Raw genomic sequence first — 21,771 nt, 5'->3', positions numbered from 1 at the left:
TGTTTCACATCACTGAATAGACCCTAGTTGATCCCCACCTGGCTGTAGCAGGAGAGGAGGGACCTCAGGTCTGGAGTTCAGCTCAGCAGCCTCAGCTTAGAGTAGGATGAAGGTGCACCTAGACCCTGATCTGAGGTCAGTGTTGCATTCTTCCCTCTGATGGTTAAGGTTAGGTGAGGGTAAGCTGATCCTAGATCTGAGCCTTTGGGTGACTTCTACCCACAGCCCTCAACTCTCACAGAGGTCAGGGGTCAAAGGGCTGCCAATAGTCATGAATCTGTTCACTCCTCCCTTCTACTTCTCTTCTTTACATTTCCCTAAAGAGCAGAGGAAGTCCCACTGTTCTAGAGCGCATGAAGGCAATAAATTAAACTTGAACTAAAGGATGCATCGTCTGAGAGGGAGTTACTCAACAATCTTTCTCAGAAAACCCAATACAACCTCTTGGCACTAGTTTCTGTGTGTTGCAATGTATCATTATACTGTGTAATAAATATATAACTGTGTAACAATCTATGTTTTGTAATGATTGGCTACTCGTGTAATCAATGACCTATGTTGAATTATGTACAGTGGGGATGAAAGATACATAATTATTACAAGACCTGTAAATGGCTCGCTAACCTGCAGAAGAAATGGATAAAGACATACATGTCACACTCAAACACACATCATTTGTTTTATTTACTGTCACACCATGAGAAGGTTCTCCATCATTCATGTAACCTGTTTCCCTTTTATATCCTGTTGGTCATTCAGCTAAACAGCTGGCAAGCGTATCATTTTAAAGGAGAAAGAAAACTTTGAAATACAATATTGAATTCCTATCAGACAATGGAAGATTCATGGATGGGTTGCCAGACTTGTTTGTGCTTTAGGCAACTCTTCTCTGTTTGTACTTTGTCATGCGATATGATAGAAGGGCTAAAGCACAAACAGACCTGGCAACTAAGCCAGCAAATGTATATACTCAAACAACAACAGCAAAGTAAGCATAGTTAAGAAGTGAATCAGAGTACACCCAAAACCCCACCCCATCACCCCTCCCTACCACCAATAGGATGTGAAGATCATGACCCTGACATCTGCATTCAAGACACTGCTCATATCAAAGATGGTGGATAAATGAAGATGTCCCACTCAGGCCTTTTACCATTGAAAAAAAGGGTCACAGTTGCGATCTGCTTAAGGGGTGTTCTCCCATAGACACCAATGTGATAAAAGCTGGGTCTGGTCTACTTAGTTCATGGACTGCATATGAACCAGAAAAAATAAGGGAGTAGGATGTCTCGCTTCCTCATTCGTCTCTGCTCATATCACAGGCTGTCAACAACCTGAGAGCGAGAAGAAGCATATAAAACAAAGATGGCCAAGAGAGTGGACCATCTTACAGCACCGTACATAGAGTTTGTTGGGACTGCACCATAAGGTTTGTCAGTTGTTTAAGGGAACATTATTGAAAGTTCAAAGTGAGAAAGATAAATACATGCACCTATGATATCATCTGTTATTAAATAAATACCATCTGTCATCTAACATGCAGTGTTAAAAGGTATCTTGACAGTGTTATTACACCTAAAGGCTGAGCTTATAATGCCTTCATAGGAGAGAAAAAAGATCCAGATCTAATGTCTGTGGAAAGGACTGAACCCAGAATTCAAAAAGAAACACAAAGAACGTCGCAGAGAATTGAGACCTGCTGCAATGCATTTTTCAAATAAGATTTTGTAAAACAAATTGGCAACTCCTGTTTCCAATTTCCCATTTTATTCACATACAAGGGAGCTGGTGGTTGACTGTTTCAGTCTCACCATTTTTTTTATACAATTTTACATATTTTTCCTGCAATCACAGACAGTTCATTGTGGTTGTGCAAGGGAGAGAGGAGGGAGATGAGTTATTCTGTAATCTTCTCATCTCTCCAAGCAACTATTATTCTCAGCTGCCAAATCATACACACAAACCCTTCCTCCCTCCATCTCTTCCTCTCCCCAAACCTTCAACACACCACCACCTCTTGTTCTCCTGAGAAACAACCCTCTAAATGAACCCTTCCCTTCTGTCTCCTCAAACAACAACATTACAGGCTTCTGACAAGACCGGGGGTCTGACAAGACCGGGGGTCTGACAAGACCTGGGGTCTGACCAATGTCACCGTTCCGCTTTTTTCCTTTATCACTCCTTCACACCTCCTCTTCTTCCTTTCTTCTCTTCCCTCCTCCTCTCTCTCGTATTCTATCAGTTTTTCCGATAGCGGTTCTTAGGCTTGTCTCCGCATCCAGTGGCCTCGCAGGAGGACAAGCCGGGGGGGGCCTTGCCTGGGTTGATGCTGCTTAGAAGACCCGGCAGCTCACTGGTGATGGCCTTCTCGATCTTGTCCAGCAGGCAGCCGCCTGAGTAGGAGCACTGGGCGGACAGGGACTTGAAACTGCCAATCGGATTCACACCGAAGAAGTCCTGGTAGGCTTCACGATTGGGTAGGTCGAACTTGCTCACGTTGGTCTTGGCCAGGATGGACTTGAAGATGAAGAACTTGTCCGGGTCGTCCACGATCTCCTTGAACACCAGGTCCGGGTCACTGAAGTAGCTCATCTTGTCCTTGAAGGTCTGAACGTAGCGGTCCACCAGAAGTGCATGGATGCGCACCCGGATGGCATGCTGGCGGATGAAGGCGATCTTGTTCTCCATGCGGTTCTCGATCACCTGGTTGAGGTCTTCCAAGAGGGAGATCTCCTCGCGCTTAAACAGCTCGCGACTGGTGTCGGGTGCATAGTCGAAAGGCCAGAAAGAGCTGACGTAGACCCTTGGGGGCTCTGTGACGTTGATGAGGGGTGCTAGCGACCAGAAGAGGGCACCGTAGACACGCATCAAGTCCTGGGTGGCCAGGTTGTCTGCCTTGTTGAGGATGATGCGGATCTGGGACTCACGGCCCTTCAGCTGGCGGAAGAGCATCTCCAGCTCCAGGCCCACGTCCAGCTTGGTGGGGTCAAAGGTCACGAAGATGAGGTCGGCACGATCGATGAACCACTGGCACACATCGTTGAAGGGATAGCCTGGAGGGAGGAGGTAGAAACAGGGTCATTTAACATCAATATCTTGGACAGTCAGGAGTCACGGTTGCATTCCATTTAACACCAATGTCTTGAACAGTCAGGAGTCACGGTTGCATTCCATTTAACATGAATGTCTTGAACAGTCAGGAGTCATGGTTGCATTCCATTTAACACCAATGTCTTGAACAGTCAGGAGTCACGGTTGCATTCCATTTAACACCAATGTCTTGAACAGTCAAGAGTCATGGTTGCATTCCATTTAACATGAATGTCTTGAACAGGCAGGAGTCATGGTTGCATTCCATTTAACACCAATGTCTTGAACAGTCAGGAGTCATGGTTGCATTCCATTTAACACCAATGTCTTGAACAGTCAAGAGTCATGGTTGCATTCCATTTAACACCAATGTCTTGAACAGTCAAGAGTCATGGTTGCATTCCATTTAACACCAATGTCTTGAACAGTCAAGAGTCATGGTTGCATTCCATTTAACACCAATGTCTTGAACAGTCAAGAGTCATGGTTGCATTCCATTTAACACCAATGTCTTGAACAGTCAGGAGTCACGGTTGCATTCCATTTAACACAATTGAGGCTAGATTGATTCTAAATGTCAATTTTTCTATTTTCTATTTTAGGCATTTATCAGACGCTCTTATCCAGAGCGACTTACATCTTAAAATGAATGTAGATTATTATTACATAACACTGATTATTATTTATTGATGTAGATAGATGTATAGGTCTAATTGTGTAACATAAATCTTAGAGGTTGACAGGTTTTTAGGGGTCACCACTGTCTTAAAATTCCTCAGTCGATCTGATGATAAGAGGTGATCATGTTTAATATTTCATGTTCATGTGAATTTGAACTGAAGATACTGTAGCGACGAAACTTAGAAAAACAGCCATGGCAAAGCTGTTGGACTGACAGTCGCAATGACTTGTGTTTGAGCCCCGGTCGTGCTACCGCCTGAATTTGCTACAAGATCTTCAGCGCTGCTGCTCTCTGTGTGCCTTACCTCTCTCCTGCTGCTTGCGGTTCTCAATGATTCCAGGCGTGTCCACGAAGGTGACGCGCTCCAGCAGCTTGTGGGGCATCTCAATGCCAATCAGCTTCTCAAGAAAGCTCTGCCCAAACTTCTCCAGGGGCGAGAAGGAGCGCGAGCTGTCGGCCGCCATGACGATACCCTCTATGGAGCGGGTCTTCTCGCCGTGCATGATCACAGTGAACTCAGAGGTAGTGGGCTCAGCACCTGGCATACAGAGGGAGAGAAAGAAGGGACAGGGATGACACGGGGGAAGAGAAAGATGTGAGAGAGGGGGATGGAAAAGGGGAGCAGGAAAGATGTGAGAGAGGGGGATGGAAAAGGGGAACAGGAAAGATGTGAGAGAGGGGGATGGAAAAGGGGAACAGGAAAGATGTGAGAGAGGGGGATGGAAAAGGGGAACAGGAAAGATGTGAGAGAGGGGGATGGAAAAGGGGAACAGGAAAGATGTGAGAGAGGGGGATGGAAAAGGGGAACAGGAAAGATGTGAGAGAGGGGGATGAAAAAGGGGAACAGGAAAGATGTGAGAGAGGGGGATGGAAAAGGGGAACAGGAAAGATGTGAGAGAGGGGGATGGAAAAGGGGAACAGGAAAGATGTGAGAGAGGGGGATGGAAAAGGGGAACAGGAAAGAGCAGAAGATGCAGAGAAGATGATAGAGCAGAGGAGGAGGAGTAGGTAGGTAGAGTGAAGAGTTAAGTACAACAGAAACCAGGTGAAAAACCTAAATGACTTCAATTACCTCAACTAACCACACATTGACTCGGTACTGGTACCTCCTGTATATAGCCTCGTTATTTATATTTTGTGTAACTTAAAAAAAAAAAAATTTACTAAATATTTTCTTAACTATATTTTCTTAAAATTGCATTGTTGGTTAAGGGCTTGTAAGTACGCATTTCACAGTAAGATCTACACCTGTTGTATTCTGCACATGTGACAAATATATTGATTTGATTTGAAAAACAGGTACATCAGAAACCAGGTGAAAAAACAGGTGCACCAGAAACCAGGTGAAAAAACAGGTATATCAGAAACCAGGTGAAAAAACAGGTGCATCAGAAACCAGGTGAAAAAACATGTATATCAGAAACCAGGTATATCAGAAACCAGGTGAAGTTTGAAGGGGCTTACCTGTGTACAGCTGGTAGGGGCTGTCCTTCAGGCCAAGCAGGTAGTTGATCATGGAGGACTTGCCTACACTCCAGGGCCCAAGGAACAACACCATGGGCTTGGAGGTGATCTCCCCATCTGTCAGGTAGAGAGAGGAGGAGGTGACGCTGGTTAGAGCCATGGAGGTTCACTGCACTCATGACGACATGGAAGACCAGAGACATAGAGCCACTCCAGTACGTCTGAAACCTAATCTGATAAATCACAACAGCCTGTTCACCGGGAGTGTATTCAAATGGAAACAACCGCTGGCATACTGTTACCTACAATTACATTCAAATAAAGAGAATGAGACGCTTCCCTGAAAGTAAGTCGATGTTCTTAAGATGGTCAACGAAAACTTGAGTTGTTCTAAGCTGGCCAGCTGACAACGTAGAAATTCCAGCATGTATTGCAAAGGTTCCAGACCTCTCTGTGTCTGAGAACATGTTTCTCAACTGTAGGGGTCAGGAACCAGTGCAATGGCCAATGAGATGCAGGCTTGATGCTTCCTCAACCACAGGCTGCATGGTGCACATGCTTGTAGGTGACAGACAATAAAGTAGCATATGACAGCAAAGCTAGACCACGTGCAACTATAGAAATTGTAGTTCTTCACCGGAGTTGCTTTCATTAGTTTGATGGTGATGCAATTTCTATACAGTATGTTAGACATGCCCTGCATTGTGGCATTCCCATTTCTATGTCTGGCACAGAGCGCAGGCATGCACTGAGTGGACAAAACATTATGAACACCTGCTCTTTCCATGAGAGAAACTGACCAGGTGAATCCAGTTGAAATCTATGATCCCTTATTGATGTCACTTGTTAAATCTACTTCAATCAAAGGGTAGGAGACAGGTTAAAGGAGGATTTGTAAGCCTTGAGACAATTGAGACATGGATTGTGTATGCGTGCTATTCAGAGGGTGAATAAACAAGACAAAATATTTAAGTGCCTTTGAACAGAGTATGGCAGTAAGTGCCAAGCACACCGATTTGAGTGTGTGAATAACTGCAACGCTGCAGGGTTTTTCACACTCAACAGTTTCCCATGTGTATCACAAATGGTCCACCAACCAATGGACATCCAGCCAACTTGACACAACTGTGGGAAGCATTGGAGTCAACATGGGCCAGCATTCCCGTGGAACGCTTTCGACACCTTGTAGAGTCCATGTCCTGATGAATTAAGGCTGTTCTGAGAGCAAAATGAGGTGCATCTCAATATTCAGAAGGTGTTCTTAATGTTTTGTACAGTCAGTGTATTGTACTTTGTCCTCAGTAGTGCACTATATAGGGTGTAGGGTGCAGATGCATCCCAAGCCTGTGCTGGGCAGAGGATTCACTAAACATAGTAAGACAGCCTAGTTACTGGAAAAAAAACTAAATATATCTTAGCAGCAGCATACTGCCAATGATCTCAGACAAACACAGAGGAACATGACAGACAGAACAGGAACACAGACAGAACAGCAACATGACAGACAGAACAGCAACATGACAGACAGAACAGGCACATGGCAGACAGAACAGCAACATGACAGACAGAACAGCAACATGACAGACAGAACAGGCACATGACAGACAGAACAGCAACATGACAGACAGAACAGGAACATGACAGACAGAACAGGCACATGACAGACAGAACAGCCACATGACAGACAGAACAGCCACATGACAGACAGAACAGGCACATGACAGACAGAACAGCAACATGACAGACAGAACAGGCACATGACAGACAGAACAGCAACATGACAGACAGAACAGCAACATGACAGACAGAACAGCAACATGACAGACAGAACAGGCACATGACAGACAGAACAGCAACATGACAGACAGAACAGGCACATGACAGACAGAACAGCAACATGACAGACAGAACAGCAACATGACAGACAGAACAGCAACATGACAGACAGAACAGCAACATGACAGACAGAACAGCAACATGACAGACAGAACAGCCACATGACAGACAGAACAGGCACATGACAGACAGAACAGCAACATGACAGACAGAACAGCAACATGACAGACAGAACAGCCACATGACAGACAGAACAGCCACATGACAGACAGAACAGGCACATGACAGACAGAACAGCAACATGACAGACAGAACAGCAACATGACAGACAGAACAGCAACATGACAGACAGAACAGCAACATGACAGACAGAACAGGCACATGACAGACAGAACAGCAACATGACAGACAGAACAGCAACATGACAGACAGAACAGCAACATGACAGACAGAACAGGCACATGACAGACAGAACAGCAACATGACAGACAGAACAGCAACATGACAGACAGAACAGGAACATGACAGACAGAACAGGCACATGACAGACAGAACAGCAACATGACAGACAGAACAGCAACATGACAGACAGAACAGCAACATGACAGACAGAACAGCAACATGACAGACAGAACAGGCACATGACAGACAGAACAGCAACATGACAGACAGAACAGCAACATGACAGACAGAACAGCAACTTGACAGACAGAACAGGCACATGACAGACAGAACAGCAACATGACAGACAGAACAGCAACATGACAGACAGAACAGGAACATGACAGACAGAACAGGCACATGACAGACAGAACAGCAACATGACAGACAGAACAGCAACATGACAGACAGAACAGCAACATGACAGACAGAACAGCAACATGACAGACAGAACAGCAACATGACAGACAGAACAGCAACATGACAGACAGAACAGCAACATGACAGACAGAACAGGCACATGACAGACAGAATAGGAACACAGACAGAACAGGCACATGACAGACAGAACAGCAACATGACAGACAGAACAGGCACATGAAAGGGTGAGTGTGAGTGGACATAGTGTCTGTTGGGCTGGTCAGGATCACTATGTCCTGTCTATGTAGATCTATTTGTAATTCAGTCAGAAGTAAAAAGTCTTAAAAAGTGTAAAAAATAATAATAAAAAAAGGGAAAAAAGAGACTAAAAAGCAGGACGTTTTGTAGAAAAATGAACCCACTGTCTGTGGAATGTGTTGTGAAACTATTCTGTCACTCACAGTGGATGGAAACGTTTAGTCCAAAACATGGGAGTGTTGCTGAATTTCCTCTTTACCTCAGTTCACTCCTCAATTCATGCACCTTGGTTGGAAAGCCAGGTAATGGTGATCCCTTCCCAAAACATGGGAAAGAAGTAAAGAAATGGCCAATTTTCATTCATGGAGGGGTTCTATAAGATTATCCAGTGATGACCAATTATACCCATGACGCCATCCAATCACAGTTTTTCTAAACCTCTTGAAAGCATTTCTTGGAATAATATCGTCCGATTGTCAAAACGGTGAACACAAGATATAGAACTGCATTTTAAATGCATTTTCAAAAACTAGTTTCCGATTCAAAACAGTAATTACATTCAGAAAAACGATATGAAACTGCAAATGCATTCATCAAAATAACATAATGCCTGATTAAAGATGAGCACAACCTTCATATGTCTTCCGCCATGCTGACAAAACAGAACGTTAGTCAATCTTTTAAATGATTCCATAAAATCTATGCATTTCTTTGCAGTCACTTGATAATATTGAGGCCTGATCCATTCATTGGCACGTGTATCATCGCAGTCCAATCCCCTGTATTCTACCTGAGGCTGTTCTGCTGCCATAGACTGGAGAAGGTCTGGTGACTGTTCATCGCCAAGCAGAAAAACAAGCCCCAGCAGTAAAAAGGAAAGGTGAACACAAGAGGAGGATATATAACCTATGAAATGAAAGGATCGGCCTTCAACCAAACCAAAGCTTTGTAATGGAAGGTTGTCGGAGATGTTATTGTCTGTATCTCTGCATGTCAGAATTACAGAGAGAGTCTGAAAGTTGATCAGATCTTTAGTATAGAACTTTCCCCAGGTTGTATAAGATTTAATACTGATGGTGCTTTTTACAACCTTGTGCCCTTGTATTTGTTCATTGTCAGAAGCAGTGAACATATTTGCATTTTTTCTCTTCTGATGGAAACAATGTTTTCATGTTTTGTGAACAAAACACTTAATGCGGAGTCTTGTATCCATTGATTATATCTGTATTTAAAGTTTATTAAAAGACTGTCTAAGATATGCAATCCACGTACAAAGGCTAGAAAATGATCAGAAGTTTGGCAAATGTAATTCAGTTCCAAAACATGCTTTCAAGATAATTTCCTTGTATTTTTATGTCCCTCTCTCCCACCCTTACCTGCTTAAGCCAGTGCTGCACATGCACCCCCCATTGCACCAACTGAACCCCGACCCTCCCCCAGACATGTCCATGCCGGTTGTTGACACTAAAGGCATGTTTGAATGCTGTAGGACTCTTTACATCTTTGATCCAATGGGGTAGTGCCTTTAAGCATCCCAATTGTAATGGACCAGACCTCAGGGAATCCTTTCATGTGTAACTGCAGATTGAGGATCTCCCCTTGTTAATTGATTAGTATAGAATTAAGAGACTGAGTTAGAATTGTATACTGTATTTACTTAGTATCAAGGGGAAATATGTCCCTCAATTGTTTTGTGAACGTTCAGTCATAATCAGATTCATAAAATAACTTTAATTTTCCATTACAGTGGTTCTTTGAAATGCAAATGATTTCTGCTCAAGTTTACAGCAGTTCAAAGTGATGTGAATGAAAATGCCTATGTCACAACTGATGACAATTGTGACATACAGGATCATTTGGTTGCTCCAAACAACCAAACTGGTCCACACCAAGGACCAATGGCTGGGGTCACGGGAGTGTGAAAGGGGGGGTGAGCACTTCAGCCAGTGCCATGCTTCGGCAAAGGTCCCCCCACTATACCAACCTGTGTTCCCATCCCCCAGTGTTCGTCCGCCTGTTAGGTGAGGTGGGGATGAGGTGGGGATGAGGTGGGGATGAGGGAGGGAAAGTGAGAGGGAAGGAGAGATGTCGGGGCATGATCATGTTTAACTGGAAGTGTCAAACATGCAGATCTATAATGGATGAAGTTGAAGGTTACTTGACAACAGGCGGCGAGGGGGGGGGGGGGGATCAATCACTCCTTCCTGTGCACTACACTCCACACAGTTCAATTAAATTAATTATGTGTTCCTTCCTGTGCACTACACTCCACACAGTTCAATTAATTATGATGTGTTCCTTCCTGTGCACTACACTCCACACAGTTCAATTCAATTAATTACGTGTTCCTTCCTGTGCACTACACTCCACGCAGTTCAATTAATTAATGATGTGTTCCTTCCTGTGCACTACACTCCACACAGTTCAATTCAATTAATTATGTGTTCCTTCCTGTGCACTGCACTCCACACAGTTCAATTAATTAATGATGTGTTCCTTCCTGTGCACTACACTCCACACAGTTCAATTAATTAATGATGTGTTCCTTCCTGTGCACTACACTCCACACAGTTCAATTCAATTAATTACGTGTTCCTTCCTGTGCACTACACTCCACACAGTTCAATTAATTAATTATGTGTTCCTTCCTGTGCACTACACTCCACACAGTTCAATTAATTATGTGTTCCTTCCTGTGCACTACACTCCACACAGTTCAGTTCAATTAATTATGTGTTCCTTCATGTGCACTACACTCCACAGTTCAATTCAATTAATTAATGATGTGTTCCTTCCTGTGCACTACACTCCACACAGTTCAATTAATGATGTGTTCCTTCCTGTGCACTACACTCCACACAGTTCAATTCAATTAATTATGTGTTCCTTCCTGTGCACTACACTCCACACAGTTCAATTCATTATGTGTTCCTTCCTGTGCACTGCACTTCGCACAGTTCAATTCATTATGTGTTCCTTCCTGTGCACTGCACTCCACACAGTTCAATTAATTATGTGTTCCTTCCTGTGCACTACACTCCACACAGTTCAATTAATTATGTGTTCCTTCCTGTGCACTACACTCCACACAGTTCAATTCGTTATGTGTTCCTTCCTGTGCACTACACTCCACACAGTTCAATTAATTATGTGTTCCTTCCTGTGCACTACACTCCACACAGTTCAATTCATTATGTGTTCCTTCCTGTGCACTGCACTCCACACAGTTCAATTCATTATGTGTTCCTTCCTGTGCACTGCACTCCACACAGTTCAATTAATTATGTGTTCCTTCCTGTGCACTACACTCCACACAGTTCAATTCATTATGTGTTCCTTCCTGTGCACTACACTCCACACAGTTCAATTCATTATGTGTTCCTTCCTGTGCACTGCACTCCACACAGTTCAATTCATTATGTGTTCCTTCCTGTGCACTACACTCCACACAGTTCAATTAATTATGTGTTCCTTCCTGTGCACTGCACTCCACACAGTTCAATTCATTATGTGTTCCTTCCTGTGCACTGCACTCCACACAGTTCAATTCATTATGTGTTCCTTCCTGTGCACTGCACTCCACACAGTTCAATTCATTATGTGTTCCTTCCTGTGCACTGCACTCCACACAGTTCAATTCATTATGTGTTCCTTCCTGTGCACTACACTCCACACAGTTCAATTCATTATGTGTTCCTTCCTGTGCACTGCACTCAACACAGTTCAATTCATTATGTGTTCCTTCCTGTGCACTGCACTCCACACAGTTCAATTCATTATGTGTTCCTTCCTGTGCACTACACTCCACACAGTTCATTTCATTATGTGTTCCTTCCTGTGCACTACACTCCACACAGTTCAATTCATTATGTGTTCCTTCCTGTGCACTACACTCCACACAGTTCAATTCATTATGTGTTCCTTCCTGTGCACTGCACTCCACACAGTTCATTTCATTATGTGTTCCTTCCTGTGCACTACACTCCACACAGTTCATTTCATTATGTGTTCCTTCCTGTGCACTACACTCCACACAGTTCAATTCATTATGTGTTCCTTCCTGTGCACTGCACTCCACACAGTTCATTTCATTATGTGTTCCTTCCTGTGCACTACACTCCACACAGTTCAATTCATTATGTGTTCCTTCCTGTGCACTGCACTCCACACAGTTCAATTCATTATGTGTTCCTTCCTGTGCACTGCACTCCACACAGTTCAATTCATTATGTGACAGTTAGTCAAATTACAGTAAAGAGAGAGAGACAAAGGCAACATCTTCAAGGAATTTCTCAATTTCTCAAACCATTGCTTCGATAACACCTGGCTCCCTCTAAACCTTTTTAACACAGTATCTGAATATTCTGGGATGGCTTAGCGCTTCATATTAAACCTTCTATTCTGATTATGTCAGGAGGTTCAGTATTTGTATGTAGGTTAAAGACCATGCCAGGCCACAAGAGGGCGAGCTTTGTTTCAAGATGGGGAAGTGCAGTTGGGTCTGCACAGGTTGACCAAGGGAGGAGGGAAAGTCTTCCCCCCGAAGACATGTTATCAAAAATAACATTAACACCTCCTATCCTGTTGATAATGCATTATAATGCCTTTTCTAACGCCTTATGGGTTATGCATAATGCATTATAATGCACAACATGGGTTATGATAACTGCTTAGTAACATCTATAACAATATCATCTACTGCAATAAGAGTTATATTAAGGTACTTCACTTTTAAACCTTTAAAAAAATCTTTAAAAACAAAATAAAAAAAGTTGAACATGCCTACACTCAGTCACCATGTCAACCAAAACAAGGAAACCAGTCCGCACACACACACACACACACTTAGCCTGATCCCAGATCTGTTTGTGCTATCATGTCAACTAATAAATGAAAAGGTGACATGATAGCACAAACAGATCTGAGATCAAGCCAACACACACTAACAACCTGAAACAGTGTGCTAAGCAAAGCCCTCACTGTACCTGAGATCTCATGTGCTCTGAGCTCGTTGTACTTATAGGCCTGTTCCATGGGCTTGATGGCTGAGTGGTAGATCTTACGTAACTTCTGAATAGCAGCTGGAGGGGGAGAGAAAGAGAATGAGGGGAGGATGGTAAGAACAGGGTTCAAATTACAGTGGGGGATAGGTGAGGCTGGGCATCCCCCATAACAATTAGGACCACCATATGAATTTAAATATCAATGTAAGCCCCCCCATAATTCTCAAAAATATCAATGTCGGGCACCCCCAAGTGGCTTCGGGCAACCCCAAGAGTCTATATATTTTAAGTGTGGTATTGGGCACCCCCAAGAGTCAAAGTATTTGAACCCTGGTATCCATGGTAAGAAGAAATGTAGATGGAATGAGATAGAGGGAGGGAGGTAGAGTTGGTTCATGGAAGAAGAAAGGTAGAACGGTAAGAGAAGATAAGACAAGGGTAAGAGAAGGTAAGACACGGGTAAGAGAAGGAAACATAATAAGATGATAAGGAGTGTAGATGAAAGAAAGGAGACAGAGAGGTAGAGTACAGGAGTTTCAGTTAAACAGGAGAGGAAGTACGGTAAGAAAATGTTAGATTAAATAACAAACAAGTCATTATAGAATGAGAATGAGTTGGAGAGTTCAGAGAGAGAGAGGGGAGAGAGAGAGAGGGATGGAGAGAGAGAGAGATGGAGAGAGAGAGGGGAGAGAGAGAGAGGGGAGAGAGAGAGGGATGGAGAGAGAGAGGGGAGAGAGAGAGGGATGGAGAGAGAGAGAGAGGAGAGAGAGAGAGGGAGTGAGAGAGAGAGAGAGAGGGGAGAGAGAGAGAGAGAGAGAGAGGGAGTGAGAGAGAGAGGGAGTGAGAGAGAGGGGAGAGAGAGGGATGGAGATAGAGAGAGGAGAGAGAGGGGAGAGAGAGAGAGGGATGGAGAGAGAGAGAGAGAGAGAGAGGGATAGGGATGGAGAGAGAGAGCGAGAGAGAGAGGGAGGGAGAGAGAGGGGAGAGAGAGAGAGAGAGGGAGGGAGAGAGAGGGAGGGAGGGAGAGAGAGGGGAGAGGGGAGAGAGAGAGGGATGGAGAGAGAGAGAGGGTTGGAGAGAGAGAGAGGGGAGAGAGAGAGGGATGGAGAGAGAGAGAGAGATAGGAGAGAGAGAGAGGGGAGTGAGAGAGAGGGGAGAGAGAGAGAGAGAGGGAGTGAGAGAGAGAGGGAGTGAGAGAGAGGGGAGAGAGAGAGAGAGAGAGAGGAATGGAGAGAGAGAGGGAGTGAGAGAGAGGGGAGAGAGAGAGAGAGAGGGATGGAGAGAGAGAGGGAGAGGGATGGAGAGAGAGAGAGAGAGAGGGATGGAGAGAGAGAGGGAGTGAGAGAGAGAGAGGGATGGAGATAGAGAGAGAGAGGAGAGAGAGAGGGGAGAGAGAGAGAGAGGGATGGAGAGAGAGAGGGAGAGGGAGAGGGATGAGAGAGAGCGAGAGAGGGAGGGAGAGAGAGGGGAGAGAGAGAGAGAGAGAGAGAGAGAGGGGGGGGGGGGAGAGAGGGAGGGAGAGAGAGGGGAGAGGGGAGAGAGAGGGATGGAGAAGAGAGAGAGAGAGAGAGAGAGAGGGGAGGGAGAGAGAGAGAGGGGAGAGCGAGAGGGGAGAGAGAGGGAGAGCGAGAGGAGATAAAAGGAAAACAGATTAAAAACAGAAGATTTGGGACTCGTTAACACTAACGATGTTACCCATTAGCGCTAATGGAGAAGAGGTCCATTAAGGCTCTGGCACCACGTGTTTCTTTCTCTAACTAAAGCTATAGGCTGCGTGCCAAAAAACACCCTATTCGTTATATAGTGCACTACTTTTTACCAGAGACATATGAGCCTGGCGAAAAGTAGTGCACTATATACGGACTAGGGTGTAATTTGTAACGCACTCATACACAGGCAAGTACCCACAGACCATAGAGGATCACCCATCATTACTTTCTATGATGTGCTTCATTAACCCATAGATTAGTATAATGACACATCAGAGCAGGACAGGGAACATACTGAGGACATTATCGAAACAGAAATATTCATTTTTCTCTGTAATAACACTACTGGTATTTGACAGGTAATTAATAGACATAACACGACAAATTCAGAACCAAATGTGCATCCCGAATGGCATCCTGTTCCCTATTTAGTGCACTACTTTTGATCAAAGCCATATGGGCCCTGCTCAAAGGAAGTGCACTACACAGGGAATATGGTGCTATTTGGTACATGTCCCATGTCACACCACATGTAAAAATGTCTTGTGAATATCTGCAAAGTGCTCTACTGCATGTCTTCTTGTATCTCACAATATCTTTGTAATAATGCTAATGCTCAACAATGACATTTGATTACGTCAACAATATCTAAAGCTCTACAGCCTATTAAGATGTGATCATACTTGATATTTAGGGACAGGAGTTTTTCTTTACCACGTGACCTGACCAGGAACAACTCTAAGCCTCAGTAATATATTTAACCTATTATCTACCATGATAGTGTTCTGCTGCGTTCTCCTCAGAGGCCAGCCTCAGTGTCTCGTCGATGTGTGATCTGTCTCTCAGGATGTGGCTCAGGACATCCTCCACCTCCTCCTCTGTGGAGAGAAACAGCAGATCTGAAGTCAGTCTCTGCTAGTGAATCTTTGCACATTGGACTGGATTAACTGCCATGACAGATGAGGCTGGTAGGGGGGAAATGGGAAAGGTTCGTATGTGCTAAAACATTATTTGCAATCACAGCCCAAAAGTGGAATAATTTACTGGTATGACCCCCCTCTATGGCTGCTGCCTCCCAAATGGTTCCCTATTCCGTACATAGTGCACTACTTCCTGAGATTGTAAATCCTGCTTTAGGACAAAACATGTGTGTGTGACTGTTTATTATCTATATCACTTGCATTGGCAATGTAAACATATGTTTCCCATGCCAATAAAGGTGCTGACTGTTGTGTGTCGTAAACGTTCCAGTAGAGGCTCTACAATGGCCAATTACCACCATGCTACATCAAGGGTCATTTCAATCAGTAAACGCGCTGTCTCTATCTCTCTCTCTATTGCTGGGGTCTACAGGGATGGGTGTCAATCTAGAAATAAAATAACCAATGGATTCTAAAGCATAAGAAACAACAACTACGAAATGAACAACTGTGAAAAGTCAGTCAGTGGCACCATACAGTATGTGATTAACAAAGCCAGAGGATGAATAGAAGTGATATGTGCTGTTGTATAAACTGAGGAAAACAACCTGTGTGATGTCAAATCCAATCAAAACAATGAAATGTTTTGGTCACATACACATGGTTAGCAGATGTTATTGGTCACATACACATGGTTAGCAGATGTTATTGGTCACATACACATGGTTAGCAGATGTTATTGGTCACATACACATGGTTAGCAGATGTTATTGGTCACATACACATGGTTAGCAGATGTTATTGGTCACATACACATGGTTAGCAGATGTTATTGGTCACATACACATGGTTAGCAGATGTTATTGGTCACATACACATGGTTAGCAGATGTTATTGGTCACATACACATGGTTAGCAGTGTAGAAATTCTTATGCTTCTAGATCCAACAGTGCAGCGGTATCTAACAGGTAAAATCGAATAATTGATACCGGTCTATCTGTCTCCCAGGCCCAGAGAGATTCCTGTCTATCTGTCTCCCAGAACCAGAGAGATTCCTGTCTATCCGTTCTCCCAGGCCCAGAGAGAGTCCTGTCTATCTGTCTCCCAGAACCAGAGAGATTCCTGTCTATCCGTCTCCCAGGCCAAGGGAGATACCGGTCTATCTGTCTCCCAGGCCCAGAGAGATTCCTGTCTATCCGTCTCCCAGGCCAAGAGGGATACCGGTCTATCTGTCTCCCAGGCCCAGAGAGATTCCTGTCTATCCGTCTCCCAGGCCAAGAGAGATACCGGTCTATCTGTCTCCCAGGCCAAGAGAGATACCGGTCTATCTGTCTTCCAGGCCCAGAGAGATTCCTGTCTATCCGTCTCCCAGGCCAAGAGAGATACCGGTCTATCTGTCTCCCAGGCCCAGAGAGATTCCTGTCTATCTGTCTCCCAGAACCAGAGAGATTTCTGTCTATCTGTCTCCCAGGCCCAGAGAGATTCCTGTCTATCTGTCTCCCAGGCCCAGAGATTCCTGTCTATCTCTCTCCCAGGCCCAGAGAGATTCCTGTCTATCTGTCTCCCAGGCCCAGAGAGATTCCTGTCTATCCGTCTCCCAGAACCAGAGAGATTACTGTCTATCCGTCTCCCAGAACCAGAGAGATTTCTGTCTATCTGTCTCCCAGAACTAGAGAGATTTCTGTCTGTTTCCCAGGCCCAGAGAGATACGGTCTATCCGTCTCCCAGGCCCAGAGAGATTCCTATCTATCTGTCTCCCAGGCCCAGAGAGATTCCTGTCTATCTGTCTCCCAGTCCCAGAGAGATTCCTGTCTATCTGTCTCCCAGTCCCAGAGAGATTCCTGTCTCTCGTCTCCCAGGCCCAGAGAGATTCCTGTCTCTCTGTCTCCCAGGCCCAGAGAGATTCCTGTCTCTCTGTCTCCCAGGCCCAGAGAGATTCCTGTCTATCTGTCTCCCAGGCCCAGAGACATACTGTAAGTGGAGAGAAGAGGGGATGTTGAATGAGAGATATTATATCCAGTTACATGGCTGTTGGGATGAACAATTCCTCCAGGAGGGTTACATTTAGAAGTGTCCCCATTCATTAGCATTCTAGCATTCTGTGTGTGTGTATTGTGTGTGTGGTGTTGTGTGTGTGTGTGTGTGTGTGTGTGTGTGTGTGTGTGTGTGTGTGTGTGTGTGTGTGTGTGTGTGTGTGTGTGTGTGTGTGTGTGTGTGTGTGTGTGTGTGTGTGTGTGTGTGTGTGTGTGTGTGCGCGCATGTGATCTCATTTGAAAATCTATGTTATTATTGCATTTGATCACAGCTGCTACTACAGTATGATCAGTTCTTTAATAGACGGACTGCTTGAAAATACAGGTTTGTTTCACATAGCCATGGTTTCACAATACCACCATAGATAGTGTTTGTGTGTGTAGTGGGGGAAACCCCAGTTTCATAACAACCTGGGACAGGAGTGTGCACGCACACACACACGCATGCACACGCACACACATGCACACGCCCTCTCTCTCTCTGCTCCAAAACCCTAACAACCCCATTGTCATAAAGAGGGGAGAACACGTCAGACTTTCTCTACTACTCTGCTTCACCTCCTCCAAATATAACCCTCTGTTGTAGACTTATCAGCCTGTTAGGACTGTCCTTGTGTGCCCGTTACCAGGAACAACCATCATTTTATGGCCCCTGACTGTACCGTACAGGTGCCACTAGGGGCCCACAACCAGGTCAGGTTACACAGCAGCACTTCAGCCATAGAAATATAACTACTAGAACAGGTTTTCCCATTCAAGTCAATATTCTGTGATGGGTGGACCAATGGCCATATTGACTGTACCCACAGGAGTAATACCATGTCAGCCATATTGAGTGTACCCATTCTGAGGTGGTTTGACTGTTCTAGTAATTATATTCTATTTTTTTTATATTTTTTTTTTACCCTTTTTCGTGGTATCCAATTGGTAGTAGTTACTGTCTTGTCTCATCGCTGCAAACTCCAGTACAGACTCGGGAGAGGTTGAAGGTCGAGAGCCATGCGTCCTCCGAAAACAACCCAACCAAGCCGCACTGCTTCTTGACAACAACGCACATCCAACCCGGGAAGCCAGCCGCACCCAACGTGTCGGAGGGGAAACACCGTACACCTAGCGACCAGGTCAGCATGCCACTGCACCCGGCCCGCCACAGGAGTTGCTCAGTGCCGGCCAAACCCTCCCTAACCCGGACGACGCCTGGTCCAATTGTGTATCGACCCCATGAACCTCCCGGTCGCGGCCCGGCTGCAGCAGAGCCTGGACTCGAACCCAGAATCTCTGGTGGCACAGAGATCATGCGCCACCCGGGAGGGATGTAATTACATTTCTATGACTACAGCTACAGAGCAGAGCTATATTTAGGGGCAGCTGGGATATCACCCTGATTCATACTGCTACACCCCAGGGGGTGGTGAAAACTCGGATGCTGCCTTCGTGTCGGTCCTGTCACGGGAGATCGGTATTTGGCTCTTAGTCGAGGTATCTTCCATTTATAAAGTCATTCACAAGTTTCAGAAGTCGGAAGACACCCAGGTGATAGGTGGCCATTGCTGCACTACTCATACACACACCCAGGTGATACAGTGCCTTGCGAAAGTATTCGGCCCCCTTGAACTTGCGATCTTTTGCCACATTTCAGGCTTCAAACATTAAAGATAAAAACTGTATTTTTTTGTGAAGAATCAACAACAAGTGGGACACAATCATGAAGGTGGAACGACATTTATTGGATATTTCAAACTTTTTTAACAAATCAAAAACTGAAAAATTGGGCGTGCAAAATTATTCAGCCCCCTTAAGTTAATACTTTGTAGCGCCACCTTTTGCTGCGATTACAGCTGTAAGTCGCTTGGGGGTATGTCTCTATCAGTTTTGCACATCGAGAGACTGAAATTTTTTCCCATTCCTCCTTGCCAAAACAGCTCGAGCTCAGTGAGGTTGGATGGAGAGCATTTGTGAACAGCAGTGTTTTCAGTTCTTTCCACAGATTCTCGATTGGATTCAGGTCTGGACTTTGACTTGGCCATTCTAACACCTGGATATGTTTATTTTTGAACCATTCCATTGTAGATTTTGCTTTATGTTTTGGATCATTGTCTTGTTGGAAGACAAATCTCCGTCCCAGTCTCAGGTCTTTTGCAGACTCCATCAGGTTTTCTTCCAGAATGGTCCTGTATTTGGCTCCATCCATCTTCCCATCAATTTTAACCATCTTCCCTGTCCCTGCTGAAGAAAAGCAGGCCCAAACCATGATGCTGCCACCACCATGTTTGACAGTGGGGATGGTGTGTTCAGGGTGATGAGCTGTGTTGCTTTTACGCCAAACATAACGTTTTGCATTGTTGCCAAAAGGTTCTGACCAGAGCACCTTCTTCCACATGTTTGTGTGTCTCCCAGGTGGCTTGTGGCAAACTTTAAACGACACTTTTTATGGATATCTTTAAGAAATGGCTTTCTTCTTGCCACTCTTCCATAAAGGCCAGATTTGTGGCAATATACGACTGATTGTTGTCCTATGGACGAGTCTCCCAACCTCAGCTGTAGATCTCTGCAGTTCATCCAGAGTGATCATGGGCTCTTGGCTGCATCTCTGATCAGTCATCTCCTTGTATGAGCTGGAAGTTTAGAGGGACGGCCAGGTCTTGGTAGATTTGCAGTGGTTTGATACTCCTTTCCATTTCAAGTATTATCGCTTGCACAGTGCTCCTTGGGATGTTTAAAGCTTGGGAAATCTTTTTGTATCCAAATCCGGCTTTAAACTTCTTCACAACAGTATCTCGGACCTGCCTGGTGTGTTCCTTGTTCTTCATGATGCTCTCTGCGCTTTTAACGGACCTCTGAGACTATCACAGTGCAGGTGCATTTATACGGAGACTTGATTACACACAGGTGGATTGTATTTATCATCATTAGTCATTTAGGTCAACATTGGATCATTCAGAGATCCTCACTGAACTTCTGGAGAGAGTTTGCTGCACTGAAAGTAAAGGGGCTGAATAATTTTGCACGCCCAATTTTTCAGTTTTTGATTTGTTAAAAAAGTTTGAAATATCCAATAAATGTCGTTCCACTTCATGATTGTGTCCCACTTGTTGTTGATTCTTCACAAAAAAATACAGTTTTATATCTTTATGTTTGAAGCCTGAAATGTGGCAAAAGGTCGCAAAGTTCAAGGGGGCCGAATACTTTCGCAAGGCACTGTAGGTGGCCATGCTGCAGTACTCATACACACACCCAGGTGATAGGTGGCCATGCTGCAGTACTCATACACACACCCAGGTGATAGGTGGCCATGCTGCAGTACTCATACACACACACAGGTGATAGGTGGCTATGCTGCAGCACTCATACACACACCCAGGTGATAGGTGGCCATGCTGCAGTACTCATACACACACCCAGGGGATAGGTGGCCATGCTGCAGTACTCATACACACACCCAGGTGATAGGTGGCCATGCTGCAGTACTCATACACACACCCAGGTGATAGGTGGCCATGCTGCAGTACTCATACACACACCCAGGTGATAGTGGCCATGCTGCAGTACTCATACACACACCCAGGTGATAGGTGGCCATGCAGCACTCATACACACACCCAGGTGATAGGTGGCCATGCTGCAGCACTCATACACACACCCAGGTGATAGGTGGCCATGCTGCAGTACTCATACACACACCTAGGTGATAGGTGGCCATGCTGCAGTACTCATACACACACCCAGGTGATAGGTGGCCATGCTGCAGTACTCATACACACACCCAGGTGATAGGTGGCCATGCTGCAGTACTCATACACACACCCAGGTGATAGGTGGCCATGCTGCAGTACTCATACACACACCCAGGTGATAGGTGGCCATGCTGCAGTACTCATACACACACCCAGGTGATAGGTGGCCATGCTGCAGTACTCATACACACACCCAGGTGATAGGTGGCCATGCTGCAGTACTCATACACACACACCCAG

General features: G+C 44.9%; 1 protein-coding gene across 1 annotated transcript; it reads right to left on the bottom strand.

The window, feature by feature from the left end:
* Positions 1-654: 654 nt before the first annotated feature.
* On the bottom strand, positions 655-15,755 carry LOC116363408 (sarcalumenin-like; the record flags this gene model as incomplete). Its single annotated transcript, XM_031817061.1, has 6 exons — positions 655-3,053; positions 4,077-4,310; positions 5,237-5,353; positions 10,116-10,145; positions 13,117-13,212; positions 15,617-15,755. Coding segments are annotated over 6 exons (1,431 nt in total), but the record flags the coding sequence as incomplete, so codon positions are not given.
* Between the last annotated feature and the right edge of the window lie 6,016 nt (positions 15,756-21,771).

The sequence above is a fragment of the Oncorhynchus kisutch genome, unplaced genomic scaffold (assembly GCF_002021735.2).
Source record: "Oncorhynchus kisutch isolate 150728-3 unplaced genomic scaffold, Okis_V2 scaffold927, whole genome shotgun sequence".
In the NCBI taxonomy this organism is placed as follows: Eukaryota; Metazoa; Chordata; class Actinopteri; order Salmoniformes; family Salmonidae; genus Oncorhynchus; species Oncorhynchus kisutch.
Note: the sequence above shows the minus strand (reverse complement) of the source record. Positions and strands in the feature narration are given on the sequence as shown.